Genomic DNA, 20,185 nt, shown 5'->3' on the forward strand with positions numbered 1-20,185 from the left:
AAGGAAATACACTCCACCTCTAAAACTATAATATTAAATAAAGCGATTTTTTTTCTATCCCCTTGTGATGGCTAATTTTGCTTGTCAACAGGACTACATCTGGAATCAACTAAAACCCAAGCAGCCAGGCACACCTGTGAAGAATTTTTGATGGGATTCTTTGAGGTGAGAAGATCAACCTTAAATCTGGACCACAGCTTCTGTTGTCCACACACATAAAAGGACATGGGAAAAGGAGCTTCTGTTACTTGCCTGCTTGCCGCCCTCTCTCTGGCAAGTTCATCTACCCTGCAGCTACAGCACTCCTTTGCTGGTATTGGGACCTACTTCTCTGGGGTCCCAACATGTACTAAAGACCAAGTGAGAACCCAGCCTTGTGGACTGTGAACACTGTCAGAGTCTTCCTGTCAGGAGACTGCCATTGTTGGCATTCTATCAGTGCTGGGCCTTGAGAATGGTAGTTCTCAACCTGTGGGCCATGACCCCTTTGAAGGCCCCATATCAGCTATTCTGCATATTAGATGTTTACATTATGGTTCAGAACAGTATTAAAATTAGTTATAAAGTAGCAATGAAATAATTTTGTGGTTGGGGGTGGTCACAACATGGGAAACTACATTAAAGGGTCACGGCATTAGGAAGGTTGAGAAGCACTGCTCTAGAGAACCATGACTAACATACCCCCTGACATTTTTGGACATGATATCTCAGATTTTCATAAAGTAAAGTAAATTGAGAAGTAAGAAATTTGGACAGCTGGTCAGTTCCTGCAGTGGTCCTTTTAAACACTGTGTGTGTGTGTGTGTGTGTGTGTGTGTGTGTGTGTGTGTGTGTGTGTGTGTGTGTGTTACTATGCTATTTCAGATACATATGCAAGAGTGTTTACTGGACAATATGATGCACGAAAGGAACAGAAAGAAGTGACTTTTCTAATTGGAAAAAACAAACAAAACTCTGTTAATATGCACAAGACTTGAGTTCAATTACCAGCATGCAGTGACACACAGCTGCATGCTATCCCAGCCTGAGGAGATCTTGATGCCCTTTTTCAGGTCTCCACAGGCACCAACACACATGTGCACATACAGACATTACATAAATTTAAGAAACATTTTTTAAAAAGTTATCTGTGAGGCCAGAAAGATGGCTGAGCTACAGGTCAAAAAACTTGAGCTGCTTGTCATAAAAACTTTGGCAATTAGAATTCAGACTTGTTTTGAGTTTATAATCCCAGCTCCAGACTTCTACAGTGAGATGGGAGGCAGAGACAAGAGAACTGGCTAGAAATTCAGAAGCTGACACACACGCAAATACATGGACACATGCACTATGATATGCACACACACAGATATCCTCAGTCTGGTTAGTCAAGGAGGGTACCTCATTACTTCTCACATTATACAGACAACTAACACAGTTCAAAATAGGCAAGATGAATTTAATGCCAGCAATAAAACTAAAGTTTAAGTTCAACAATTATAATCTTCTAAGTATAACACAGAACAAAGAGTCAAAGCACCATTACACTATCATTAACTGTAAGAGATGGTTTAATTTCTTTGACTCTTTAGGTCTTTAGGAACATTATAAACTCATTCTATTAAAAACACAGTAAGAGAGCTGAAGAGATGGCACAGTAGTTAAGAGTGCTGGCTGCTCTTCCAGAGGACCTGGGTTTAAATCCCAGCACCCACATGAAGACTTACAACTGTCTGTGACTTTAGCTCCAGGGGACCCAGTGCCCTAAGACACTGAATGTGCAGAGTATACAGACATACATGCAGGCAAAATACCCATACACATAACATAAAAATAACATAAAGGTTAAACTTTTTTTTAAATACAATGACAGCAATTTTTTGTTGCTATCAATATAATCATTGTATCTCAGCAATTATCTGAAGTTTTTAAGAGAAAATGAAAATGCTAAAGTTTACCATCATTTTCACAAATAATGATGGATAAGTTGTCAGTAGTTATGCTTAAACTTCAAAGAAATTCTGGAATTTTTGTGAAATACTTGCCTCAAAAAAACTCCAGAGGATATATTTTATGAATATCAGATGTTTTTATAATAATTTACTAAAATTTTATGTTTTTATAAAATAAATACTATCATACAGTATACTTCCAAATCAAACAGAGGTAATGAATCCAGATTTAAATACATCTTTGTCTTTCTTGTCAGTTCCTTCGGTAAGAAACAGCTTCTAGTGCGATGGACACGCTCCATCTTTGCCTGGCACTGCCCTTTGCTGCTCCTCCTCTGCCACAGCAGTGATGAAGAGATGTTGAAGAATATCCTTATCCAAATGTTTACCTGAAAACACAATAAAATAGTGAGTGTGCTTATTAGAAGAAGTGTTCACCTATCAATTCCAAAGTGTTAAATGCAGGCGCTCTCTAGTGATGTATAAAATCAACAGTAACTGTTGAATTGGGATTCCTTCCACAACTTTCTAGTTAAGCCTTAAAACCAAGTTAGTGCTTCAAGTAACCACTGTTCTAAACTGTCTAAAGAGTAAAGTTCTAACAAAATCTCACATTATCCATGACTCAGACAACTAGACAAGCGTACTCAGTTGGTACTGGTTAAGTAGCACACAGTACGTCGTCTCCTTCCAACCTCGTTCTGCACTTTCCTTCAGCAGTCCCTGCTACTCACCAATGAAGACCAGCTGACACGTTCTCTCAGCATCATCCCTCCAGCTCACTAGGCTCTCTTCCAGGTCGTACAGCTCATGGATGCCTTGCACAATCATTTGCTGTGGTTTGTCTTTGATAGACACCAGTCCCTGTGCAAAGAACAATGATCACTCAGCCCTAGCTCAAATTTGCAAGCAGAAATAGTACTTCCAAATTTGAAAATATTACTTTTCAAAAAACAAACTCATAACAGAGCTATAAAAAAATCATTTGACTCAATTATTTGCATATTTTAAGTTCCTCAAAACTTTTAATAATTTTGTGTATACTGACAGCCACCCCCACCCCCACCCCCGAAACAGGGTTTCTCTGTGTAGCCCTGGCTATTCTGGAACTCACTCTGTAGACAAAACTGGACTCAAAACTCAAAAATCTGCCTTCCTTTGCTTCCTGAGTGGTGGGATTAAAGGTGTGAACCACCATGCCTGGCTACTTTTTTAAAATAATGAATTACTTCCTTTTTCTTATTTCTGTCTGTTTTCTTTTGTTTGAGACAGGGTCTTGCTATGAAGCCCTGGCTGCCCTGAAACTTGCTATGCAGGCCAGGCTGGTCTTGAACTTGCAGAGATCTACTTGCCTGACTGTGTACTACTATGCCTGGCAATGGTTCTCTTTTCTAATGATAAAATTAATATATCAGGATTTTTCAGTGTCATTTATCACAACAAAAACCTGATTAGGAGTTTTATACCTCTTTCACAAATTTAACTACAAAATTTGAGAAGTTAAGATATTTTGTTGGTGGGCTGGAGAGATGGCTCAGTGGTTAAGAGCACTGACTGCGCTTCCAAAGGTCCTGAGTTCAATTCCCAGCAACCACACGGTGGCTCACAACCATCTGAAATGGGATCCAATCCCCTCTTCTGGTGTGTCTGATGAAAGCTGAAGTGTACTCATATAATAAATAAATCTTTTTAAAAAAAGATATTTTGTTGGTGAGTCTGTTTCGGAAATGTATTATAATAAATTTAGGCAATGATCAAATAAAAATCTATTATAGTCATGTGAATAAAAAGTTCAATGAAGGGGTGGCAAGGTGGCTGGCTCAGTAGATAAAGAGCTGTACTTACTTCAGAAACTTGACAAACTGAGTTTGATTCCCAGAATACACAGTAGGAGAGAACTGACTCCCAAAAAGCTGTCATCTGACCTCCACCTGCACATTGTGTTATGTGTGTGCCCGAATTCAGACAGACAAGCATAAAAGTATATACACATCCAAGTGTCGAGTGATATGAATGACTTTTCAAAAACTGAACAAAAGAATTCCAGTGTTTTATACCTCTGTATAAAATACGCCAAATGTTTAGTGTCTGATAAACACATCAAGTAACACAAGGTTCAGCAATGGCATAATTTTCAATATCATCTCTGCTAAATGATGCTGTCTTAGAAAAAATAAACCATGTCTCTAAGTGATCAATCTGTGCAGAGAAGAACAGTTTTGACCATGTTAAGCTTGTGAGCCAGATAACTGCTGGGAACACCTGGCAGAGAAGATCCTGGCTAATGATCCAGGTTATTTTAGCTGCAACACTAAATAAGGCTGTGCAAATAAACCATGTGTTTTACAGTGATTTCTAAAGCTCCTTTTCAGCAATGGAAATGATGAAAATAAAGGCTGACAAAGATTATTTGTACTAACCCTAGTGTTTCTGTTTAAAACCAAATATGGCTTTTACATAGCAGCCAAGAAAAGGATACTCTCGCCGAAGTCTGCGAGGACAAACTGCACAGCGTACCTTTAGCCGGATGACCTCCATGCAGCGGCCGTCCTTGTTTTTCACATTCTTTTCCCACAGGAGATTCTGTATCAGGTGACACAATTTCATAAGACCAAGGACTGCTAATGCAACTACTATGCACAAAGCAGCCGATGAATCATTAATCAGTTAAAAATTGCATTCACCTGGATAAATACATTTAGACTCTCTTCCTTTGCACTTCCTGGTACTTCAAATGTGACTGTAACAATACTCTGTAAAGCAAGAGGAAAATCCAGAATTGTTATAGAATCAACCGCTTATTTTTGAAACTATAATCAGTTTTAAGATGAAAAAAGAAAAAGGCCATACTTACAGAGTTTTAGCTGACTAATACTATCAACCATTTCTCTCTTTGTTTTGGTGATTTTGAAATTATCAATTCTATAAAGTACATCAACAGTTTACTATTTACCAACCAACCAACAAACAAAACCTTTCAAGTGGGGGTCCTAAACAAAAAAAGGAATACATTGTATGTATTCTGCCCAGGTCATCCCTTCTCTTCATTTGTTCTTCACAGCAATCCTAGGAAGTGGGGATAACTATTTCATATATAAGTTGGGAAAATGAAGCTTAGAAAAATGAAATACCCTGATCCAGGAGCACTACTCAAAGCAAAAGTGTAATTCTGCTCTCTTAGAAAGAAAGCCATGTTTGTTCGGTCTCTAAATGAGCAAGTGCTATGCTGAGTGAAACGAGTTCTCAACAAGGCTGGCAGCAGTGGCAATTCTGGCTCAGGTCTTTGACAGATTTATTTTTCCTCTTGATCTTGATAGACCTGTCTTCTCTAAAGAAGCTTAAGTTTCCTCTAACAGGTTACATGATTAAAATTCAAGCCTCCCTTTGCTAACAATATGACCCCAAATCTCGAATTCAGCAATGAAAATACACAAAGGCTAATAATATGTATGTTGTTAAAAACACCATGGACAGTAAAATGCCAAGCTCAAAATAATTGTAACAGGAAGAAAGGGGGTACATCTCTGTTTCACTTCTTAGAAATACTCATTTCCCCAAGCATTTTAGAACACCATGTAAGACTGTAGAAGAAAATATAAAAATGCCAGTAGTTTTATTCATTCATTTAATTTTTGTTTCATTGGTTTTGAAACAAGATCCTGCTATGTATCCCAAGCTGGTTTTGAATTCACGTTCCCTGTTTCAACCTTAGCATGCTGGCTTCAGGTGTGTATCAGCATTCAGAATTTTTTTTTTTAATACAAACTTAGACACACTAAAAACATTAAAGATCAATGTAAGACAACAATATGCTGACACTTAATCTTCTGATTTTGTCAATATGCAAAGCGGAGAGTGCTTTCTTACTCAGACATCAGAAGTCAGTTTAAAGAGAGACGTTAACCTCCCCCCACATACATAGTGGTTGTGCAGCTCAGTCTTCATGGAGGTCCTCCAGCAACTGGAGCGGGGGCTGCCCCTAAAGCTGTTGCCTGTCTGTGGAATCTGTTCCCCTGGCTGGTCTGCCTTGTCTGGCCTCAGTGGGAAAGCATGTGCCTAGCCCTGCAGAGGCTTGATGTGCCAGGGTGGGAGGATATGGAGGGGCACCCTCTTAGAGGAGAAAGGAAGAAAGGTAGGGGGAAGGACTGGGGGGACAGCGACTGGGACGTAAAATGAAAAAAATAAATAAATGAGTGGAAAAAAAAATAAAAACAAATAGACATGTTGGACTTTTAAAATGTAAGGCACAAAAAAGCACCCTTATCTGTGGGACCTACAATCCAATAACTGTGGTATGTGTTTGAAACTACAGATAATACTGAGCCATGAGGTAATGCTTTTTGAGTCTTAACTAAGCACTTACATACCATGGTCATAACTTTCATGCTTTGAATCATTCTGCAAAATTAACACAAGTTTCTTTTTCCTCTTTTACAATGTCACAGATATGACTCATTTTGATCATAGATCTTAGCAATCTTGATATATAATTTTTTTTTCCATTTCTTATTAAATCAAGAACTTTCACCTTTTCACACAAAGAAAGAATTCTACAGCTTCTCTTTGACATATCTGTATTGTCACATTATTAGTCTTGTGGTTTGGGAGGTGACTCAGTAGCATAAGGGTCACCTGAATATAAGCATTATGATATGTGACAGTAGATCTGGCAACAGAGATGTCAACTGAATGAACGATGGGCGGGTGCTGTATTCAGCACAGATGTAGCAGACAATGGGATGATTCGCGTGGCTCTCAGGGCACAGCAGATTCATAATGCCACTCAGAACAGCACACAGTTTTATACTGATGAATTATTTATTTCTGGAATTTTTTCCACGTAATTAATATTTTGGACTGCAGTTGGTTACACAGAATAGAAACCATAGATTATTAAAGTTCCACCTGTATTTTGTTACAATAACTAAACCAAAAGCTAGAAATGAGTTCAATGCTCATCAACAAATGAATTTTTAAAAAAGTGATTATGTACATAAAATAGATTATTATTTAGGAAAGAAGGAAGGAAGATCTGCCTTATAGTAAAATGTAAATAAACCCTGAGGATTCTTTGCCAGGTGAAATGAGCCAGGAATGAACAAATATTGTACAATTACACTTGTATTTCCTACTTAAAATAGTTAAGCTTAAAAAAAAAATCAAAAAATAAAATGACAGCTGCTTGGTGCTGTGAAGGCAACACAAGGAGCTGCTGTTGAGTACTGCATGAGTGCCACAAGACACAAAGTTCTGCTGTACAACACACAAAGAGAATTTATGTAAAGGACAGAGATCAGCTTAAGCAGTTTTTGTTGTTTTCCACACAATACAAGGTACTTATACAATGTATCAGTTTCAAAAGAAAGTAATTTTGTCTTTAAAAAAAACCTCATAAATGTATTTCATTATAAATGTATTTCATTCAGGTTGAACAACTTCTGAGAATCTCTCAGCACAGGACTCAATACATTCCCTGCTTCACTGTAGCTTAAAGATATTTATAAGCATTTTTTTCTTTTGCAGATTAGGGACATGACTTTGTGTGGTTAGTTTTTGTTTTCTGAGATAGTCTTGAGTAACCCAGGCTGGCTTTGAACTGCTGATCCTCCTGCATCTACCTCCTCAGAACTGGGAAGACAGGCACTGCAATGCCTTGTTATCCTTAGTATTTTAAAGGATATAATTAACTCCAGCAATAGGTCCAACTGATTCTTGAAATTAAGATAATATACAATAGGGTTCAGGTAGATGATCCTTCTTTTGGAATTGTGGCTTTCCATCCAATTAAACTCTCTTCATATGAGGAAAACTCAAAGATGAAAACTATTCATTATGGTAAAAACTCAGAATATTAAATTCTCTCTACAAACAAAACTAAGCACAGACTATCACGTGGGCTTTCTCATCTATATTCCCACCCCAGCTCATCGTTATTGAGATGAAACAAGGAATGATGGAAAATATAAAAAAGATGAAAGTAAAATTTCTCAGGAATAAAACTTCAATAACTTATATACAGCATATCCCAGGTATTACCAACCTCAGACTAGATCTTGAAACTTAATTTTGCTTTGAACCTAAAACTAAGTGCCTTCTGATGGTTAGTAACACAAAATCAGAAAATGAGGCAATAATTTAGAAAACTAAAGCCTAATAAAGAAATTCCCCTAAAATAAAACTAACAGTAACTCTAGTTTGCTGTTTTGGCTTATTTGCCCATTTAACTCATTATTCTCAGTTTTACACCCTATGCAAACAAGACCTACTATGCAATAACTTCTACATGGTTTCTTTTTCTGAAAAACCAAGCCCAGTAATACCCTCAAACTCAATCCCTCTACCTCTCCCTCCAGCCCTTGACTGTTCTTTGCCTCTGTGGTATTTTCAGCCCCAAGATGCCACGCTGAGCAGGTGGCATTTTCATTCAAATCTCTTTGTCCTGCAGATGTGTCTAAAGTTTTCTAGGTTCCTGTGATTACTCTACATTCCCATCACTCCTCCCCCTTTCTCACTAATGCATATGCAGACAGCTCAGGGATCACCCTGTTGCTACTGCAGGCATTCACCCCATGGGACAGTATCTTCATGCTTGGTCTCTAGAGCCCAAGACAAGTCCTGCTTCTCTAACACTAACAGGCAGTAGTGTGAGTCTTCTTTGCCTTATACATTATAGCTTAGCATCTTCCAGACCTGGCCATCTAATAAGACTTCTGCACTTAAAGCCTGCTTTCCTGGGATGTACGTTTTCACTTTTCAACATCTGGATTGCCTCTTCTCTCTTACTATATCTACCCAAAAATCCAAGCCTGCCAACCAGCCAACAAAACTCTACTAGTTTCTCTTTCATATTCAAGTCAGAATGGCAAATATCCTTTCTTTGACCAGAAGGTGCATAAGGACTTCTCAACATTTTTAGATATACTTATTATATTGATATAATATAATCTGAGTGGGAGATATAAAGATAGGTGTTTATACACATGGATGTATATGTGTGTATGTGTGTTTGTACAGACAGCACTGAATTACACACTGAAACCTGCATGATTTACTTTATATAAAAATATTATCTTTTCTAAAGCTTTCAATGAGGTTCAGGATAGCTATGATGGTTAATCTTCATTGTCAATAACTAGATTGATAAACACTATGGAGGGGCTGGAGAGATGGCTCAGCAGTTAAGGCCATTGAATACTCTTCCAAAGGACTTGAGTTCAATTCCCAGCACCCATCTGGCAGCTCAAAACTGTCTGTGGCTCTGGTTCCAGGGGATCTGACACCCTCACACAGACAAACATGCAGACAAACACCAATGCACATAAAAATAATTAAAAAAAAAAAAAACTATGGAACCACTGATCATGTTTCCAGAAAGGTTTAACTGGTGAAAGACCCACCCTGAATATGGGTGCTACTACCCCATAGGCTGGGGTCTTAGATGAAACAGCTGGTAGAACAAACTGAGCAGTCTCTGCTTTCTTTCTGCAGATGCAATGTGACCAGCTACCTCTGCTCCTGCTGCCATGAATTCCACACCTTAAACTGTGAACCAAAACTCAATCCTTCCTTCTCTAAGTTGCTCTTGTCAGGTATTTTGTTAAAGCAATGAGAAAAGTAACCAGTACAATACTCTAGCCCATTATATAGTACTTTGGCATTTGAGAAACAAGCAGGAAAACCACTCTCACACATAAGTTCATGAACCCTACTTTTTCCTGAAATAGGTCATAAAGCATAGGGCCGATTGTCTGAGCTCTCCCTGTAATAGATACTAAGAATTTCATGTGATAGTGCCAAGAAGGAAAGAATACCCTTATTTGCAGGAGGGGAAGAAGTTCCTGAGTCAAGTGTTGCTGTCAGAGGCACAACCATGTCAAGGACCCATAGCCTCAGGTTCAGAGGAATGGCAACACCTTCTTTGGGGGACCAAGTACAAGTGTTGACAGTGTGTATGCAGAGACTGCCTGTCACTAACCAGAGCTAACTAAGTCTGCTCTACCACAGAGACTTTCCTACCAAGAATAGACAACCTGTCTCCTTGGTCCTGTTGTATACTGCAAATTCTGTCCAACTCTATAAAATAAACACTGAGCTTCTGGTGTGCTGAAGTTTTTTTAGTCAAGAGCCCCAACTACCCAATCCCAGCCTTTCTACATTTCTTTCTGTCCATCTGTGCCTGTCTTTTCTTCATTTTCTTCATTCACCACCTAGTCAGGTCCAAGCCCCTTGAACAGTAGATGGACACAGCACTTACCTCTGAAAATAAAGGACAGACACACACACACCTCTAAACAAATAAGCTTTAGTTAAATCCCTATCTTATTTCTCTATAACTCTCCATTATTCATTAAACCTAATCCAAAAACATTCAGGTTTATCCAGTTGTGAAGGATTTTATCATGACGGCTTCCACATCATATAAATTAACTAGGTAAAATGTTATGATTTCTTCCTGCTGATCTGCCTTGTGATGGTGATCCCTTGTGCCTTCAGCCCTGAACTTGCCACCAGTGGTGAAGAAGACATGTAGTTCCTCCTCTCTAACTCTGATCCACTAAACCCAATGAAAAGGTTCATCCTTGAATCCTAGATCCCTTTTCTGGAATATCATATGCCCTACGTTTATGCATTTAAGGCAGGACAGGGCATCAAAATCTCATGTTGAGTTTTAACAAAAACAGACATGCCTATTTACTAGTGAAATGATGTAACGTCTGGGATTTGCTTCAACATACTATAGCAGAAGTCATGAGTATATACAGGTTTATAGTATATGCTAGTCTACTTTTATGTATGTCTGAAATTTATTATTTTAAAAATATATTTTAAACTCTAGCAAAAGAATGTTGGGAAAATAGATAAAATTGGCAAAATGTTGACACCATTTAAACTTAATGACATATATAAGAAATCCATTTTTGTCTCTTTACTTTTGCACAGCACTGAAAACTTCATATAAAATGTTAAACCATGATTAGTATGTATATACCTAAGCCTCATTTCTGAAGCTTTGAGGGGGAAAGACTATGAGATATCTGAATTTGGACAGCAAGAAAGGAAGAAGGTAGGGATGGCAGGCAGGCAGGATGCTCTAAAAGTGATTCTAAATTACATCACTATTTGAGAATCTCAGCTTTTCTTTCCTGCTATATATATCAAGCCTATGCTACATAAGAAACAATTCTTTTTAAAGAATCTGCAGAGTAATGCAAAGGGGAACCCTGTTAAATCACACTGCCTGATATTATAAATACTGCGATAGGGTACATTCAGGACAACAGGAACACAGATACTGGTCATCATAAAGATGCTTGTGAGGACTCCATTTTCTTCATCTTTTAATCCCAGACTTCTAATGTGATGGATGCCCTGCACCTAGAAGCTCAATATGAATGTGCTTCAATTTTATCCTACATCTGCTCCTAAATATCATATATATTTAATTTCCCTCAAAATTCCACTATCAAGGCTTACTAATTCTCTCATGTACTTGTTTTAGAGGTAATAAGTGCTATATTCTCTGAGAAATGTGCCATGCACATGGTAGTACAGCCCCCTATGAACATAAGCCGAAACAAAGATAAATGTACAAGTGACTGCCGTTAGCTTGGCCTCATTACAAGTGACAATAACTTGAGATACAGAGGAACCAGGCACACAGCTCACTCACGAGAACTCTCACTACTTTAAATGAAAAAGTTACCTTAAAGTTCTACCCACTTTGAATTGCTTAGGAGAAACATGGTTTAGTGAAAATATATCTACTTTGTTCCTAGCATCTTAAATATCAGCCTGGGGAAACACACACACACATACATACACACACACACACACACACACATACACACACGCACACACACACACACAGCCCTGTAGAGTTCAAATTTATAGTGCTACTGAAGGTAAAGTTCAAGGTCAGTTCATATTTAAATAAGCCATCCCTTATTTTCCCTTAGACAGTTAGTTAAATACAATTAAAGCAGAATACAGCTAGAACCCCCAGGTTTCATTTGTGTAGAAATTCTCATCAGAATAAGTTTGAATACAGGATTTTCTAAAATATTAGGAGGAGGATTATAATGCTTAACACATGACAGATTCTTATGCTAAACTAGATCACACAACCTCAAAAACATGTAAAACTCTTAAAACTGTCAACCTAATCTATAAGTAATTTTTTAGAAAGAGATCTAATTAAAAAAAATCCTAAGTAGAACCAACATGGTTAAAAGAGATACTTTAAAATTTTATAAAAAAATTTTTTTTTACCTGATCCAGGTGGGGTGCTGTTGATACATGCTGCAGTTTTTTCTGCAAACTAAGAATAACCAATTACAGATTCAAAGATCCATATATTTCTGATTTAACATTATCTATTACCTAGAGACACAAGGCCAATTAAGGAACAAACATTCCACAAATGAATCTACCCCAAAGTTCCAATTTTAGTTACTCTTCACATTTTTAAAATTTATACATACATGCAATTTATGCATAGAAAAGTTGAGAAATCTAAGATATATGTAGAAAAAAGCTGACGGAGCTAAGTTATTAAAAATGTTTTTAAATGCACAACAATTACAAGTATCATACAATGAAGAGAAAAACTAATGTTTTAGCAACATTCTATTGTTAATTATGTCAGTAATTTCTTTATAATTCCTATAGGTTAATATGATAATTTCAACAGACTTAGAAACATATGCATGGCCTATCTGTAGTATTCTAGGTTTCTTACTTCTCTTCCATGCTTCCTAATATGAAATGTTGGTAGCTTTGAAAAGTTACAAACATGAATTGTCCTTTAAGAGTTTCCCTTTGATGAACATTTCTATTATTTAAGGACAAACAGAGTCCAAGTACAGCTTTCCTATATAGTCAGTTACCAGTTAAGAAAAACAAATAGACCTGCGTGGTCTATATAGTGAATTCCAGGACAGGGAGAGCTGTCTCAAGAAGAAGAAGAAAAAAAAAAAGACAGAAAAAGAAGGAAAGAAAAAACTGAAGTCAGAATCCATTGTTCTGTTAAGAGAAGAGGCAGAAGACCAATCTGCAGAACAAATTACTACCATAACAACTGTAGCACACACTTAGACACTGATGGCGACAAGGCAGAAGGGAGGAGGAAGACTGAAAGCCTTGCAGATGTCCTGTCTTGATGCATGGTGAGGGGTAAATTAGTAACAGCAAGTTTAGGCTGCAAGAACTATTGGAAGGAATGACTCATGCTGGGGGGTCTTAGTAGGGAAAGTGTCACATTAAATCCTTCCCAGCTGGTTGCTTAGGAAAGGATTCTCCTGATTTAACAGCTAAGCAAAAAGAAAGCCATGCAAAGGCCTCATCTACAAGAGACAACATTACACACAAAGTCCTGTGAGTATTACTAAAACATTATAACTGCTCTTCGTCAAAAACAGAATGAGATTAGAAAATTACTGAAAATCACATTTCAGTCTTGTTAGACAGTGAGTACATTCAACTTGCACATACAAGTAAAAAGTTAAAAAAAATTAACAAGAAAACTTTAGGGTTAGTTTATAGCAAGTCTCAGAATTTTGTGCCCTTAATTTAGCCCCTATTATAAAAAGAAAAGAAGCCATACTCTAGTGGAGTGGACAAGCATATAATTATTAGAACCTGAAATTTATTAATCAGAATTTTCTGTGTGAAAAAATAATCAGTGCAATTCCTAAGGATTTTCATATTCCATATGCAACCATCATTAAGTATAAAAAAATTCCTGAGCAAAATGTACAGCAGGAAAAATGGGCCAGGAAGACTTCACACTGTGGAAAGCAACAATCAGATGCTCTGACCATACTGTACTCATACAGCTGTACTTAAATGAGTACATACTGATATGTGATTCACATAGACTAAGAAAAGCACAGATTTTATTCAGGTGCTCCAGAAATGGTCATTTTAATCTGTTACTGGGTTACTCTAAAGTCCAATACCAGAAGCAATGAGTGAAAATATTCTTAACTGAAGACTTAACTTCTGGAATGGCTATTTCTAGCCCTTGACTTGTAGGATGACATATCCACCACTCTGGGTTTCAATTTAAAAAATGAGGAAATAGCTGCCTTGCATATTCCATACCTATATGCACTAAAGTAGTCCTATCTTTAAAAACCACAATAAATGGGTATTAAAATTCTCTTTAAGATAAAGAAGTACAGTATAGCACCATGTCATATCCTTATAGGTTATTTTGGATGCTGTTTTAAAGAGAGAACAATACTAGACAAGAGGCTGGGTATCTACTTGTTTCTCGCAAGCACAAAACCACCACTATGCCTACCCATAAGTAAGACAGCCTTACTAATTCAAAATACTCAGAAAGTATCCATCTTCATGATATTGAGTAGATACAAATGAAACTCTTAAAAGATACTATAAACATTATTCACAATAGCTAACATGTGGAAACAACCTAAATGTTTATTCTTTGGATGAACAGATAAAATAAATGTGTGTTGTGTATATTCATGTTTGCATATATGTAAGTGAACTTTTTTTTTTTTTTTTTTTAAAAGGAAGTCCTACCATCTGTCACTGAAGAGCAAAATATTATGGCCCATAGAAGCAGGCACCTAAATATATTGGTTTCAGAGGGGAAAGCTAAGGACCTGTCATTCAATGAGTTTTAAAGGTCTGTGTTATATATCATCATGCCTAAAGTTAATAATTCTGTATTGTAACCTAAAACCTTATTATGTGAGACCTTATATTATATATTCTTAGTACAAGTAGAAATATAAATAGCTAATTTGGATGTAGTGGTACATGCCTTTAATTCTAGCACTCCAGAGGAAGAGGCAGACAGATCTATGTGAGATGAAGGCCAGCCTGGTCAATATAGCAAATTTCATGCCACCCAAAGCTACATAGCAAAAACCTGTCTCAAAACAACAACAATATCCACTGATATCCAAGAATAATTTTTTCCACCTCTTAACATAAAGATATCTCCAAAATGAGACAGAAAACTATTACTAAAGGAAAGGGAGTTGTCTGTAAGATAAGCCAGTTAATAGGTTTTTCTATATAGTTCATGAATTTTATTTTATTTTATTTTATTTTATTTTCAGAGTGTTATAATGGTTGGCACAGAGATACTGATGAGTTTCCAGGCTTCATTACCATTTAAATTAAAATTTCTATAGAAAAATGCAGTGTGAGTTGCAAACAAGCAGTCAGCACAGCTTTTAATATCATAGTTAGAGATGATCTTGTGAGCCAGGTGTGGTACTGCATGCCTATAATCTCAGTCCTTTGGAAGCTGCGGTAGAGAATCATAAGTTTAAAGGCCAGCCTGGGCTACAAGGTAAGACCATGCTTTAGAAAATAAAACAACAAACTTGAATGGCAAACAAAAACAAAAAACAAAAAAAACCAACATCTTAAATAATGGGAAACTGGAATAAAACACATTACATTAAAAAGGCCAAAATACTGAAAACATACCTTATTCCAGAGAGAATATCATAGGCATGAAGATCTAATATATTTGAGAGATGAACTCTAAAAGGAAGGAAATGCATTTAAACAGTTGAAAATTCTGTGAAATACATCCAATTAATCAAGTATAAAATTTTAAATTAGGTATGGTAGCACAGGACTATAATCTCAGCATTTAAGAGGTAGATAAAAACAATCAGAAGCTCAAGGACATCCTTAGCTACACAGTGAGTTCCAGGCCAGCCTGGGCTATATAGACCTTGTCTTAAAAGGAAAGATCTCTAAGGATCTTTTATCAAAATATGTAAGCATGAAGATTAATCAACCTTGGGTTAAAGAATTTGCTGCTTTTACAGAGGACCTTCTCAGCATCTTTTTGGTGGCTTGCAACTGTCTGAAACTCCAGTTTCAGGAGATCTGATGCCCTCTTCTGGCCTCTATGAGCATTGAGTACACACATGGCACACATACATACTTGCAGGCAAAACACTCACACACAAATTTTTAAAAAGATTAGCCAGCATATTATATTTAGGATGATATATTAAATGACAGGCAAGAAAAAAAAACACTGTAAAGGATTTTTACCTTAAATTCCTAAAAGTAGCTGAATAAGAAAGATCAGGCAAAAAAAAAAAAAAAAAAAAAAAATTCTTGTTACTGCTTAACAAGAAAAAAAAAAGTTTTCTTTCCACTTCTGATTGTCCTTCAATAATAACTCTATAAGCCTTAAAATGCATTATTTTTGAGTTAAAAATCATGTAAAACTTTTCAAATTACCCCAAATATGAACTAAAAGAAGTAACAAATGGATGACAGTTTATACACATTCCAATGCCTCTGGGATTTTCCTAATTCTTTTATACCTTTTCTATGATAAAGAGGTAATATAAAAACACTAGGACTCTACAGCTGAGTGTGGAGGCACAAACCTTAATCCCAGCACTTTTGGAGGCAGAGGCAGGTGGATCTCTGTGATGCCTAGGCCAGCCTGATCACATAATGACTTTTAGGACAGACCTGGAGTACATACTGAGACCTTGTCTCAGGAGAAAAAAAAAAAAAAAAACAGAATTCTGGGGCTGACAGTACAGCACCTTGACAAAGCATGTGTGAGGCTCTGAATCAATCCTAAATGCCAAAAAATCAATTAATATATAAATAAAACCAAAAGGAGTCAACAGCCAGTGTGTGAATTAATATTACTCCCTCTAGAACCTCACATTTAACTTTATTCATACAGAATGAGGGTACAAGTAGAGAGAAGCTTCCCAGTTCACAATGCTGTCAGACCAAATGCTTCTCTGAAAATCAGTGAGGACTGAACCTTATGAGGAATGCAGCAATTCAAATCTCACACACACACACACACACACACACACACACACACATATACAATCACACATGGTTTAACTACATAGAGGTAAATTTACAAAAATGGATGACTGATTTTCAGTTTTAACATAAGCCCACAAAAGAGCAGAAAACTGTGACTTGTAATTAAACTAAAATGAAGGAAATATTTTAAAGAACACAACAAAACTACAATCAAAAGTACAACTTCATTTCAATACCAGACCCAAGCAGCTTGTCAGACATTCGCCACATTCAAGAGGTTTGATTAAGCATACAAATGTAAGTTTAGCTCAGAACTGTCCAGCTGTGCCTGCCTTGTTGACTTGCAGCAGCCAGCCACACTCTCAGGACACCAATCTACAAGATTATGAACGCTTATCTTGGCATAGACAGACAAATTCCCATCTTATTAAACAACAAATATCACAACATTCTACGTTAATATACTATATCAACACTTCAAATTCTGGACATGCTACATGTGCTGAGCCAGGAAAACAATTAAGCAAGGAAGCAAATGGTCTGTGAAGAAATTTCTGAGTATCAATTTACACTAAGAGATCAAAATCCTAGTATTAAGCATACTTCCTTTCCCACCTTAACAGTTAAACAAGTACAAGTTTAAACCATGAATTTATCATCTTCACTTCAGAATAGATTGAAGTCTATAGGTACTAATTCTGTGAACACCCTTCTAAATACACCACTATCTCACTATGACAGTGTCCTTGAGAACGCTACCATTTAAAGATAACTCTGCATTGTAGCAAATCTTTTAGGTACTTCTAAAAATGAAAAGTACCAATAGCAGAGTCATCAAATTCTCAATGGTCAGTATAACAGGATAAGGCATGAGATTCCTTCCACATGGAAGTTTTTATGAACTTTTCCCCAAACTAGCACTGCTTTGGGAAAGGTCTGTTCTCATTTAATACACATCTAGAAAACTTCTCATGGCATTGAGTATGTTTGTTTAATATCTTCCTTCAGTAATAAAAATACCAGATATTTTCTAAGACATTCAAACTGTAGATTGAAAGACCATTACCATTTTAAATTAATATGAAAGTAAATCAAGGGAGAAAAAAAATCTTTCTAAGTTCATTCTTCTCCTATTGTCTTATACAGCCTGCAGATGCTACTTTAGGGAAACTGCCTAATCGCCACCTTTTAAAATCCAATGAGTTGCTCCACAGGTTCACCTAGTTCACACACTTGCTGTTATTTCCAAAAGCTTGGTGCTAAACTCTAGCACTAAATTTCCAAATATTCTTCCGAGTGGATCTAAAACTCAAGTGATTATAAACCCACATTCATCACCCTTCCTAAACCCATGCTCATCCCACTCTCTCCAAGTCTTGCCGACCTTCTTGTATGCCCTGAACTTCAGAGACTAGCCCACAGTGAGGCCACACCTCAAGTCTCTCACTGCTTTAAATCTTCAGTAACTCCTGTTGCCTACATAGAAAATCCTATATATTACGGCATTCATGGTCCTCGGTGAAGACTCGAATACCTTTTCTTTCAGCTACATGCAGTCATGTGACCTAGTCATTCTAAAATATTATCTCTGAAATATTAAGTGAAGATTTTCTTCACTTGAACACTTATCCTGGAAAATTACCAGTACTCCAGGCCATCTGGGAAAATTTTCCCTTCACTGTTCCAGACTAATCCATGATCATTTTTCTAGTTAAGTTTTCCCAACTCTTCATCAGGAAAAATCAAATGGTCATTCTTCTGCTTCTTATTCTTATAGAACGCTGAGCAATTAATTTTTCTGTTGTGATATATTAATAATATTTAAGGTGCTGCTTTTTGCTTATTCACTTCTCAGCTTTCCCCCAAATGATTGATCAATCAAGTGTCTTAAAAGTACTTGTATCTTATCTGTTGCTTAATTCCTGAACCCACGCTGAATGCCTAGAACCAGTGGAAAACTGCAATAGTTAACTTATTATTGACCAGCTATATTTTCATTTTCCTGTTTAATTCACTTGTATCTTTAAAATTTTAAGAAGTCCATAAAAGATAAGAATGCATGCCTTCTAACCTTCCCTCCTACTTCAGTGTCTACAAAGTCCCAGAGAAATTGTATTTGCCTGCCAATCCAATTAAACCTTGCCAGTAGGATAACACCTCACACGATTCTTACTGTTTTACAAAGTCAAGGTGAGCCTTTGCTAATAGCACATTCACTTTCCAACTTTAAAATGCCAATGCGATTAAAATGTTAAAATAAATAATGATTCCAATTATTCTTCTAAGAAATAAATCTCTAGTTTCTAAACTGAGAAGGCCAAGTTGTTGCTTGTGTGTCTCTAGGAATTTGGGAAAATACTTGATATAAGATTCAGGAACCAATAATAAGACTTCTACAGATATCTAATCTTCATGGAAAAGGTCTCTAACTCAACTTCCAAGTTCCCAGCAAGGGCATGTTATTTCAGAGTCTCAGATCCACTGCCAACAGCAGATACTTAAGAAAGAGAAGATAAAGATTTTCTTCACTTGCATACTTATCCTTAAACAAGAAGTACTGTATGGTTAGTATTCCTATAAGAAAGCAAATGTTAGAAATGATAAACAAAATCAATATATAAGTTAATTAAGAGGGAACTTTAGTTATAACATAGATAATTTCAAAGTAGAAACAAAGAAAATATAAACTAAATACATGCTGTCACAACAGAACCACAGTTACTGATAGATATGATTCTCAAAAGCTAATTTAAGTGTTATAGAGTTGTCTGTCATTTGTAAAAGAAAGAAAACCAAGGAGAAAACAAATGTAGACTGTGATAGGAATGAAGACTGAGCAATGGGTTGGAGTATGTGTTAGATTTATCAGGTTTCTACAATGGAACTGGAAAATCTGGGAGTACATTTGCTTGTATAGTGTCTGTAGCAGGCTCACACTAAATTCATCTGTGGCTCCTGCAAACACATACCAAATTCATTTTCCAGCTGCGCCCATGCTCAGAGCAGCTGCTGCTGTTACTGCCTCACACTTCTGGCAGTCTGTCAGCACCTCTAATCTTTGCCATTGCAGACAACCCACTCAGCTAAGACCTCTTCTGCATCTGACAATGGAAGACTCTCTCAGCCAGAGGCTGGGTGGCACTAGGCTGCCAGCTGTGAGTCTGAGTCTGTTGGCTACTAAGCCATTCTTGTCCCCAACATGAACTTAACAAAATATCCCTGCACTGAAGTTTTCTGAAATCATGACACCATTCAACAATAACAACAAAACCAGTTCAATCTACAAAAGTACAGTTCACAGAGGGTTTTGTTGTTTTTTGAAGAGAGTACAAATATTTTAGAAGGTTATGCACATCTTTATGAACAGAAATATAGGTAAGAGGAAGCCACAAAGATGTAAAATATATAAAGAAATGCATTAAAAACTTAAACATAAAAATCTCATGTATTCT

General features: G+C 36.7%; 1 protein-coding gene across 2 annotated transcripts in view; it reads right to left on the bottom strand.

Annotated features, from left to right (window-relative positions):
* Window positions 1–1,417: 1,417 nt before the first annotated feature.
* LOC117720638 (zinc-regulated GTPase metalloprotein activator 1) overlaps window positions 1,418–20,185 on the bottom strand; it is a 43,365-nt gene continuing 24,597 nt past the window's right edge. For both annotated transcript variants that reach the window (XM_034519241.2, XM_034519250.2), the window contains exons 10-15: window positions 15,402–15,458; window positions 12,201–12,249; window positions 4,616–4,684; window positions 4,449–4,514; window positions 2,666–2,795; window positions 1,418–2,320 (exon numbers count right to left, since the gene is read on the bottom strand). In XM_034519241.2, coding sequence (XP_034375132.1) covers window positions 2,211–2,320; window positions 2,666–2,795; window positions 4,449–4,514; window positions 4,616–4,684; window positions 12,201–12,249; window positions 15,402–15,458 — 481 coding nt within the window. In that variant the 3' untranslated portion in view covers window positions 1,418–2,210. The remainder of the gene's footprint in view (window positions 2,321–2,665; window positions 2,796–4,448; window positions 4,515–4,615; window positions 4,685–12,200; window positions 12,250–15,401; window positions 15,459–20,185) is intronic.

The sequence above is a fragment of the Arvicanthis niloticus genome, chromosome 1 (assembly GCF_011762505.2).
Source record: "Arvicanthis niloticus isolate mArvNil1 chromosome 1, mArvNil1.pat.X, whole genome shotgun sequence".
Taxonomy (NCBI): Eukaryota; Metazoa; Chordata; class Mammalia; order Rodentia; family Muridae; genus Arvicanthis; species Arvicanthis niloticus.